Raw genomic sequence first — 10,849 nt, forward strand, 5'->3', positions numbered from 1 at the left:
TGCGCTCCCCGTCGGCGCCGGCCCGGCCATGGCCGCTCCTGCCGGGCTCCTCGGCGCCTCCTCGGCGGGACGAGCCGGAGCCGCCGCCGCCGCCGGAGCCGCCGCGTTCCCCCCGCGAGCGGCTGCGCTTCCCGCGCCGTTCGCCGCCGCGGTGCCGGTGTTTGCGGTGCTCGCGGGGCCGCCCCGCGCCGCCGCCGCCGCCGCCGCTTCCCGCCGCTCCCGGAGCCTCCTCGGCCGCCTCGGCCCCGCCGCGCTCCCGGTGCTTCTTGGAGGCGCCCATGGCCGCGCCGCCACTTCCGGGGGAGAGCGGGACTTCCGGTGGTGACCATGGTGATGCTTCCGGTGCTCGGGGACTTCCGGTGGAGCGCGGCGCTGATTGGCTGAGGATAGCCGGGACAGAGAGGGCGATGTCGGATGAACCATTATGCGCGCGGAGGGGGGAGCTGGGGGTTTGTGGCGCGGTTCTGTCCCCCCACAGAGGGCTGGAGACCTCTGCAAGAGGCACCGGGGATCTTTTAACGCGACTCCCACTGAGGACACCCCGTGCGGGCCGCCGGATGGGGCGCTTTGTAAATAGCGCACCCCCCGGGCTGCAACAAAATGGCGGCGCCCAGCGGCGCCGAATAGAAACTTTGATGCCAGCAAAATGGCGGCGCCTTAGGGGCGCAGCAAAATGGCGGCGCCGGGGGGGACCCCCGAAAAGGACGGCGGTGTCCAGAGTCCTCCGGGAGAGGAAAACGCCGCGACCCCCAAAACCGGCGTCGCGCTGAGCCCCGGTGGGAACGAGAAACCCCCAAAGTGCGCCCTGAAGGGGCTCCGCCCCCCCCCGTCCGCCCCGGGGCGTGTCCGGCCCCCCCCCCGCCTCGCGCCCTTTGATCCGCCCGCCTCAGCGGCGCCGAGTGGGCGTGCCCGGGGGCGCGGCCAGCGCGGGGTGGGCGTGGTTTGGTCCAGTATAAAAGGGCCGCGCCGAGCCCCGCCCGGCCCGTCACGAGGAGATCAGCGGAGGTACGGGCGGCTCCGCGGGGCTCCTGCGGGGATTTTTTTTGGGGCGCACAAACAGCTTTTGGGATTTCCCGTGTGAATATCGGGGTGCTCAGGGGGTTCTCCGAGTGTGCGGGAGGGGCTCGAGGTCCCCCTCAAGGACAGATCCGCCTGTTCAAGGAGGGGCCCTGTAAAAACACCGGGAGAGGCCCAGAAAGATTTTGGGGCGTTCTGGGGACCCTGTGAGGGATTTGGGGTCCCCGGGGGGGGGGGGTTAGGTTCTCAAGAGGAGCTTGAAACCCCCAACAACAACATTTTAGGGCGGGGGCAGGTCGATCCTCAGATATCGGGGAGCGCCCTTGGGTCTCTTCAAAAACCTTTGGCCGCGGGGTTCGAAGTCGGGGTTTAAAGTCGGGGTTTAAAGTCGGGGTTTAAATCCCCTTTAAAGGGCGGTTGAGGGGGGAAAGTTTAAACCCCCCCCAGAGCCTTTTGGGGCTCACCCTGAGCGGTTTTTGGGGTCCCCCAGATGGGTCCCCAGGCCGCTCCCCGCGGGGTCACCGGGCCGACCGCAGTTTGCATTTTCTTTCCCTTTCTCCTCATCCTTTTTCCTATTAAAACCTAATTTTATTTTAAATTAACTCAGAATTCTGTTGGGTTTTTTTCCCCACCCCAGATGGACGCCGAGGCCGCTCCCCGCGAGGTCACCGGGCCGACCCCGCTTTGCATTTTCCTTTCCTTTCTCCTCATCCTTTTTCCTATTAAAACCTAATTATATTTTAAATTAACCCAGGACCCTGACAGTTATTAAAATCTATTTTTTTTAAAATTAACCCAGAGCCCTGTCGGTTGTTTCCCCCCACCCCAGATGGACGCCAAGGCTGCTCCCTGTGTGGTCACCAGGCCAACCAAACTTTGCATGTTCCTTCCCTTTCTCCTCATCCTTTTTCCTATTAAAACCTAATTATATTTTAAATTAACCCAGAGCCCCGTCGGTTTTTCCCCCCACCCCAGATGGACGCCGAGGCCGCTCCCTGCGAGGTCACCGGGCCGACCCCGCTTTGCATTTTTCTTCCCTTTCTCGTCATCTTTTTTCCTATTAAAACCTATTTTTATTTTAAATTAACCCAGGACCCTGACAGTTATTAAAATCTATTTTTTTTAAAATTAACCCAGAGCCCTGTCGGTTATTTCCCCCACCCCAGATGGACGCCGAGGCCGCTCCCCACGAGGTCACCGGGCCAACCAAACTTTGCATGTTCCTTCCCTTTCTCCTCATCCTTTTTCCTTTTAAAACCTATTTTTATTTTAAATTACCCAGAACCTTGTCGGTTGTTTCCCCCACCCCAGATGGACGCCGAGGCCGCTCCCTGCGTGGTCACCAGGCCAACCAAACTTTGCATTTTCCTTCCCTTTCTCCTCATCCTTTTTCCTATTAAAACCTAATTTCATTTTAAATTAACCCAGGTTATTTCCCCCACCCCAGATGGACGCCGAGGCCGCTCCCCGCGGGCTGGAGCTGGCGGCGCTGGAGGCCGAGCAGGAGCCGCCGCCGGCCGAGGCTCCGTCCCCTCAGCTCCCCCCTCCCCACCGCGACCCCATCCCGCCCCCCGACGCCGAGAAGAACGGGCTGGTGATGAAAATCCCCCCCGAGGACGAGGAAGGGGAGGAAGCGGCAGCTTTGGGAGGCGCCGGGGGGGATCTTTCGGGCGGCCCCAAATTCACGGGGCTGGGCAAGGAGGAGCTGCTGCGCGAGGCGGGGACGCCGCTGTGGTCGAGGGCGCGGAAGGTGCTGCTGGTGCTTTTCTGGGGGGGCTGGCTGGGAATGCTGGGCGCCGCCGCCGCCATCGTGGCCCAGGCCCCCCGCTGCCAGCCCCTGCCCGCCAAGGCCTGGTGGGAGCTCGGGCCGCTCTACAGGGCGCCCCCCAAAGCCTTCGGAGGGGACCTCAGAGGTGAGGGGGTCACCTGGACGGGGTTGGGGGAGGGTCCCCTGGGGGGTTGGGGGTCCTGGGAGGGGGTTTGGGGTAACCTGGTGGGTTTTGGGGGGATCCCGGGGGGGGTTTTGGGGTCCTTGGGGATGATTTTGGGGTCTCAGGGGAGGTTTGGGGGTCTCAAGGGAGGTTTTGGGGTCCTTGGGGATGATTTTGGGGTCTCAGGGGAGGTTTGGGGGTCTCAAGGGAGGTTTTGGGGTCCTTGGGGATGATTTTGGGGTCTCAGAGGAGGTTTTGGGATCTTAGGGGAGGTTTTGGGGGTCTCCAGGGAGGTTTTGGGGGTCTCCAGGGAGGTTTTGGGGTCTTAGGGGAGGTTTTGGGGGTCTCAAGGGAAATTTTGGGGTCTCAGAGGAGGTTTTGGGGGTCTCAAGGGAGGTTTTGGGGTCCTTGGGGATGATTTTGGGGTCTCAGGGGAGGTTTTGGGGGTCTCCAGGGAGGTTTTGGGGTCTCAGAGGAGGTTTTGGGGGTCTCAAGGGAGGTTTGGGGGTCTCAAGGGAGGTTTTGGGGTCTCAGAGGAGGGTTTGGGGGTCTCAAGGGAGGTTTGGGGGTCTCAAGGGAGGTTTTGGGGTCTCAGAGGAGGTTTTGGGGTCTTAGGGGAGGTTTTGGGGTCTTAGGGGAGGTTCTGGGGATCCCAGGGAAAATTTTTGGGATCCCAGGGAAGGTTTTGGGGTCACCTGGAGGGTTTTGGGGGGATCCTATGGGGGGTTTTGAGGGTCCCATGGAGGGTTTTGGGGTCCCTGGGGATGTTCTTGGAGTCTCGGGAGGTTTTGGGGGGTCCCATGGAGGGTTTTGGGGTCCCTGGAGGGTTTGGGGTCCCTTACAGGGGTGGCAGGGGATGGAAAGAGACCCCAGAGGAGAGCTGAGGGAGTTTTGGGGAGGCTTGGAAAATTTGGGGGGTCCCTGGAAGAGGATTTGGGGAGCTTTGGGGGTCTTCAGAGAAGCGCTGGGAGGTTGGGGGCTGCCCTGTTGGCTCAGAGTTGGGGTCCCCCCTTTCCCCCCCGCCCCATTTCCAGGTGTGGAGAAGCGTTTGGGGTACCTGAAGGAGAAGCTGCAGGTGGGGGGGGCTGGTGCTGGGCCCCGTGTACCCCCCAAAAGCCCCCGGGGACAAAATCCCCCCCCTGGGGCAGCTGGACCCGGCCCTGGGCACCAGCCAGGACTTCGCCGCCCTCGTGGACACTGCCAAGGACAAAGGTGGGCTGGGGGCCCCGAAAACGGGCTGGGGGACCCCGAAAATGGGATGGGGGCCCCGAAAACGGGATGGGGGACCCCAAAAATGGGATGGGGGGCCCCGAAATGGGCTGGGGGACCCCAAAAATGGGATGGGGACCTCAAAAATGGGATGGGGGACTCAAAAAATGGGCTGGGGGACCCCAAAAATGGGCTGGGGGGCCCCGAAAATGGGCTGGGAGACCCCAAAAATGGGATAGGGGACCCCAAAATTGGGCTGGGGGGCCCCGAAAACGGGCTGGGGGCCCCGAAAATGGGATGGGGGACCCCAAAATTGGGCTGGGGGGCCCCGAAAACGGGCTGGGGGCCCCGAAAACGGGCTGGGGGACCCCAAAAATGGGGCTGGGGGACCCCAAAAATGGGATGGGGACCCCAAAAATGGGGCTAAGGACCCCAAAAAGGGGCTGGGGGCCCCAAGGGGGTTCTCAGGGCTGGGTGTTTATGGGGTGGGAGGAGCCCCCCGAACGGGGGGTCCCCAATATTTGGGGGGTTCCTGTGACCCCGGGGGGGTTTGGGGGCGCCCTGACCCCCCCATTTCCCCCCCCCAGGACTGAAGGTGATCCTGGACCTGACCCCCAACCCCTGGGGGGGTCCCGTCTGGGGGGACGCGGCCGCCGACCTCGGGGTGCAGCAGCAGGTCCAGGTGGGTCTGGGGGGGCCCGGGGGGAGGGGCTGGGGGGGTTTGGGGACCCCCCTGACCCCCCCCGTGCCCCCCAGGAGGCGCTGAGGCATTGGCTGAAGGAGGACATCGCCGGGATCTTCCTGGACGGGATCGAGGAGCTGCCGGTGAGGGGAGGGGGGCACCCCTGTGACCCCCCTGTGACCTCTCTGTGACCCCGTGACCCCCTGTGACCCCGTGACCCCCCCTGTGTCCCCTGTGACCCCTCTGTGACCCTTGTCACCCCATGACTCCCCTGTGACTCTCCTGTGATCTCTCTGTGATCCCATGATCTCCTGTGACCTTCCTGTGACCCCCGTGTCCCACCTGTGTCCCCTGTGACCCCTCTGTGACCCCTGTCACCCTTGTCACCCCGTGACCTCCTGTGACCCCCCCCATGACCTTTCTGTGACCCCCCCGTGACCCCCCCGTGTCCCCCCAGGCCTCGGTGGTCGCCGACTGGAGGAACCTGACGGAGCACCAGCCCAGCCCCAGCGGCGTGGCCAGGTCTGAGCCCCCCGAAAACGTCCCCTGTGCCCCCCAAAGTGTCCCCTGTGCCCCCCAAAGTGTCCCCTGTGCCCCCCAGTGTCCCCCCTGACCCCCAAAGTGTCCCCTGTGCCCCCCAGTGTCCCCCCTGACCCCCAAAGTGTCCCCTGTGCCCCCCAGTGTCCCCCCTGACCCCCAAAGTGTCCCCTGTGCCCCCCAGTGTCCCCCCTGACCCCCAAAGTGTCCCCTGTGCCCCCCAGTGTCCCCCCTGACCCCCAAAGTGTCCCCTGTGCCCCCCAGTGTCCCCCCTGACCCCCCAAAGTGTCCCCCGACCCCCCAAAGTGTCCCCTGACCCCCCAAAGTGTCCCCTGACCCCCAAAGTGTCCCCTGTGCCCCCCAAAGTGTCCCCTGACCCCCAAAGTGTCCCCTGTGCCCCCCAAAGTGTCCCCTGACCCCCAAAGTGTCCCCTGTGCCCCCCAAAGTGTCCCCTGACCCCCAAAGTGTCCCCTGACCCCCCAAAGTGTCCCCTGACCCCCCAAAGTGTCCCCCTGACCCCCCCGTGTCTCTCCTGAGCCCCCAAAGTGTCCCCCGACCCCCCAAAGTGTCCCCTGACCCCCCAAAGTGTCCCCTGTGCCCCCCAAAGTGTCCCCCCTGACCCCCCAAAGTGTCCCCCCTGACCCCCCAAAGTGTCCCCTGACCCCCCAGTGTCCCCCCGACCCCCCCAAAGTGCCCCCGACCCCCCAAAGTGTCCCCTGACCCCCAAAGTGTCCCCTGTGCCCCCCAAAGTGTCCCCTGACCCCCAAAGTGTCCCCTGACCCCCCAAAGTGTCCCCCTGACCCCCCCGTGTCTCTCCTGAGCCCCCAAAGTGTCCCCCGACCCCCCAAAGTGTCCCCTGACCCCCCAAAGTGTCCCCTGTGCCCCCCAAAGTGTCCCCCCTGACCCCCCAAAGTGTCCCCCCTGACCCCCCAAAGTGTCCCCTGACCCCCCAGTGTCCCCCCGACCCCCCCAAAGTGCCCCCGACCCCCCCCAAAGTGTCCCCCGACCCCCCAAAGTGTCCCCTGACCCCCCAAAGTGTCCCCTGTGCCCCCCAAAGTGTCCCCTGACCCCCCAGTGTCCCCTGTGCCCCCCAAAGTGTCCCCCCTGACCCCCCAAAGTGTCCCCCCTGACCCCCCAAAGTGTCCCCTGACCCCCCAAAGTGTCCCCTGACCCCCCCAAAGTGTCCCCTGACCCCCCAAAGTGTCCCCTGTGCCCCCCAAAGTGTCCCCTGACCCCCCAGTGTCCCCCCTGACCCCCCCAAAGTGTCCCCTGACCCCCCAAAACCGTGACACCGGCCCCCCAACTGTCCCCGGCGCCCCCCCAGTGTCGCTGCGCCCCCCAATCTCCTGCCCCCCCCCCTCCGGGGGCTCCTTCCCCCTATTTTGGGGCGCCCCGCTGACCTTTGCCCCCCATTTTTGGGGTCCCCCCGTCTCATCGCAGGGTGCTGGTGGGGGGCACGCGGCTGCAGGAGCCCTGGAAGCTCCCGCAGCACCCCGGGGCCCCCCAGCTGCTGGTGGGGCCGTTCCTGCAGCCCCTGGAGCCCCCCCAGCCCCCCGGCGAGAGCCCCCCGAGCGCCCTGCGCGCGCTGCTGGCCTTCCTCGCCGCCGGCTCGTCCTCGTCCTCCTCGCCGAGGCTGGGCTGGAGCGTGAGTGCGGCACCCCCGAATCACCCTGGGGACCCCCGAATCACCCTGGGGACCCCGAAAATCATCCTGGGGACCCCCAAACCTGCCTGGGAACCCCAAAAATCATCCTGGGGACCCCAAAAATCACCCTGGGGACCCCCGAATCACCCTGGGGACCCCAAACCTGCCTGGGAACCCCAAAAATCATCCTGGGGACCCCAAACCTGCCTGGGAACCCCAAAAATCACCCTGGGGATCCCCAAACCTCCATGGGAACCCCCAAAATCACCCTGGGGACCCCCGAATCACCCTGGGGACCCCCAAAATCACCCTGGGGACCCCCAAACCTGCCTGGGAACCCCCAAAATCACCCTGGGAACCCCCAAAATCACCCTGGGGACCCCCGAATCACCCTGGGGACCCCAAAACCTGCCTGGGAACCCCAAAAATCACCCTGGGGACCCCCAAAACCTCCATGGGAACCCCCCGAATCACCCTGGGAACCCCAAAACCTCCATGGGAACCCCCAAAATCACCCTGGGGACCCCCAAACCTCCATGGGAACCCCCAAAATCATCCTGGGGAACCCCCAAACCTCTCTGGGACATCCCAAAACCTCTCTGGGACCCCTCCAAATCTCCCTGGGGTACCCCAAAACATCCCCGGGACCCCCAGATTCCCTCTGCACCCCCACCCCAACGCCCCCCTGCTCCCCCCTCCCGTTCGGGGTGATTTTGGGGCGATTTTGGGGCGATTTTGGGGTGACGGGGCGGCCGTCCCGCAGGTGGGCTCCCCGTGGGAGTCCTGGGTGAGCCCCAAGCTGCGGCTGCAGCAGCTGCTGCTGGTGTGGGCCCTGCCCGGGACCCCCGTGCTGAGCTACGGCGACGAGCTGGGGCTGCAGCGGCCCCCCAAAAACCAGGAGGTGCCCGGGGGGGGATTGGGGGGGGCTGGGACTCACTGGGAGGGAATCTGGGGGGCTTGGGGGAGAATTGGGGGGCGGTTTTGGGGCGCTGGGGATGGGCTGGGGGGTTTTTGGGGTGCTGGGGAGGGGTTGTGGAGCAGTTTTGGGGTGCTGGGGAAGGGCTGTGGGGTTTGGGGGTGTCGGGAATGTGCTGTGGGGCAGTTTTGGGGCACTGGGGGGTTTTGGGGGGTTTTTGGGGGGTTTTTGGGGTGCTCGGGAGGCGCTGTGGGGGAGTTTTGGGGCGCTAGGGGGGATTTGGGGGTTTTGGGGTGTCGGGGATGCGCAGTGGGGCAGTTTTGGGGCGCTGTGGGGCAGTTTTGGGGCACTGGGGGGGATTTGGGGGTTTTGGGGTGTTGGGGATGCGCTGTGGGGCAGTTTTGGGGAGCTGGGGGGGTTTTGGGGGGTTTTTGGGGTGTCGGGAATGCGCTGTGGGGCAGTTTTGGGGCGCTGGGGGGGATTTGGGGGTTTTGGGGTGCTCGGGAATGTGCTGTGGGGCAGTTTTGGGGAGCTGGGGGGGTTTTGGGGGGTTTTTGGGGTGTCGGGGATGCGCTGTGGGGCAGTTTTGGGGCACTGGGGGGGTTTTTGGGGTGCTCAGGAGGCGCTGTGGGGCAGTTTTGGGGCACTGGGGGGTTTTGGGGGGGGGTTTTGGGGGGTTTTTGGGGTGCCCCGACCCCCAATTTCCCCGTTGCCGCCCCAGCTGCCGCCGATGCCGTGGGAAATCATCGAGGCGATCAAAACGGGCGGGAACGCCTCCAAGGTGGGCGGGGCTTGAGCCTGTGATTGACATTCTTTGCTGGGCGGGGCCTGAACGTATTTATAGTTTGTGGGTGGGGTTCGGGGCGTGGTTTGTTGCTAAGGGTGTGGCTTGGACACGCCCTCGAGTGGGCGGGGCGCCGTTTAAAGGGTGGGGCCCGTAAAGCGGCAGCACCGCGCGTTCTTAAAGGGGCAACGCACTCTTTAAAGTGCAATCGGTTCTTAAAGGGGCGAGGGGTTCTTTAAAGGAGAGGCCACCCTTTAAAGGGCGATGTATTCTTAAAACGGTAATGCATCCTTAAAAGGGCAACACCCCCTTTAAAGGGCCGTGTGTTCTTAAACGGGCAACGCACTCCTAAAGAGGGTAAAGGGTTCTTAAGAGGCCGACCCGCCCTTAAAAGGGCAACACCACCCTCAGCATCCTTAAAGGGCCGGCGTCCCATCCCTCCCCGCGGGGCCGGTTTGGGGCTCCCCCACCCCACGCTAACCGCATCCCCTCCCCGCACCTTCGGGCCTCCCCCACCGTGTCCCCGCAGGCGCCGGCCGAGCTGGAGCTGTGCAGCGCGCTGTCCCCGCTGCGGGCCCGGGAGCTGTCGCTGCTGCTGGGAGAGGCGCGGGCGGTAGCGGCCGGGCCCGGGGCGCTGGCGCTGCTGCGGCGCTGGGACCGGAGCCCTCGTTACCTGCTGCTGCTCAACCCGCACGGCGACGAGCTCAGGCCTTTGTGGGGCCACGGGCGGCCCGCGGGGGAGCCCCCGCTGCCCGCCGAGGTGACGCTGAGGTTCAGCACCGCGCCCGCCGGGGCCGGGCAGCCGGAGCTCCGGCTGCACGAGGTCAGCGTGGGGCCCTACCAGGGGATGCTGCTGGCTTTCCCTTCCGAGCCGCAATGAGCGGCCCCGCGCTCTCAACTCGTGCTTTGGGGTTTTTATCCTGTTCCACCCCAAAACCCCTTTTATTTTTTGTTTTTTTGGTTTTTTTTTCTCTCTCCCCACGTGTTTTGGGAGTTTCTCTTAGGATTTTTCCCACCCTGAAATCCTTTTTTTTTTTTGGGGGGGGTTGGAGTCGTTCTTCTTTCTCCTCGCTTCTTTTGAGGGTCTCTCTCTTTGGGTTCTCATCCCGTTTCACCCCACCCCCAAAATCTTTTTTTAAGGTCTTTTTTCCCCCCTCCCCCTCTAGTTTTGGGGGTTTCCTTTTGGGCTCTCATCTCACTCCCCCCACCCCCAAAATCTTTTCTTTTTAGGATCCTTCTCCCCCTTCCCCAGCTCCGATTTTCTTTCTCCTCCCCCCCCCCCACCCCAAATCCATTTTTTGGGGGATTTTCTTTCTTCCACCCAACTCCTTTTGGGGGTTTCTCTCTTTCCCGGGGGGTTTTGGGGTTCCCCCCCCCCTCAAACACTGAATAAACCAGTTGCATTTGTGGCCCCGCCTTTGGCTCTGGGGGTTTTTTTTGGGGAGGGGTCTGAGTGTCCCCCCCTCCCCCCCCGGGATTTGGGGGTGTCACAGACCCCCGGGAGTGACCCCAAATAGGGGGGGAGGGGGATGGGGAAGGGTTTGAGCTCTCGGGAATTTTGGGGGGTGGGATTTGGGGGGGGGGGGGTCACCAGGGGGTGAACGAGACCCCAAAAATGGGGGAAATTAAACCCAGAATGGGGCTCTGAGTCTCCTGGGTTAATTTACTCCCTCCCTGCTGTGGGGATGAGGAAAAGCCAAGCAAAGGGGATAAAGACAAGTTAAAAGGGGAGAAAAAGTTAATTAAAAAGGGGTGAAGACAAGATAATTAAAGTTAAAAGGGGATAAAAAGTTAAAAAGGAGTAAAGACAAGTTAATTAAAGTTAAAAGGGGATAAAAAGTTAATTAAAACTAAAAAGGAGTAAGGACAAAATACTTAAAAGAGGATAAAAAGTTAATTTAAAAGGAGTAAAAAGATAGTTAAAGTTAAAAGGGGATAAAAAGTCAAAGTTAAAAAGGAGTAAAGTTAATTAAAGTTAAAAGGGGATAAAAAGTTAATTAAACCTAGAAAGGAGTAAAGACAAAATACTTAAAAGAGGATAAAAAGTTAATTTGAAAGGAGTAAAGACAAGATAATTAAAGTTAAAAGAGGATAAGACAGTTAATTAAAGTTAAAATGGAGTCAAGTT

The 10,849-nt window shown here is 62.5% G+C and overlaps 1 protein-coding gene across 1 annotated transcript; it reads left to right on the top strand.

Annotated features, from left to right (window-relative positions):
- Positions 1-972: 972 nt before the first annotated feature.
- SLC3A2 (solute carrier family 3 member 2) lies at positions 973-9,687 on the top strand. The gene is given in 11 exon segments (XM_066175122.1): positions 973-1,005; positions 2,465-2,930; positions 3,983-4,026; positions 4,028-4,160; positions 4,745-4,839; positions 4,914-4,982; positions 5,297-5,361; positions 6,817-7,021; positions 7,785-7,922; positions 8,659-8,718; positions 9,251-9,687. Coding segments are annotated over 10 exon segments (1,626 nt in total). The 5' UTR covers positions 973-1,005; the 3' UTR covers positions 9,602-9,687.
- Positions 9,688-10,849: the final 1,162 nt, after the last annotated feature.

This window comes from Chamaea fasciata, unplaced genomic scaffold (assembly GCF_029207755.1).
Source record: "Chamaea fasciata isolate MVZ Bird 193981 ecotype frontalis unplaced genomic scaffold, bChaFas1.0.hap1 SCAF_1340, whole genome shotgun sequence".
NCBI lineage: Eukaryota > Metazoa > Chordata > Aves > Passeriformes > Sylviidae > Chamaea > Chamaea fasciata.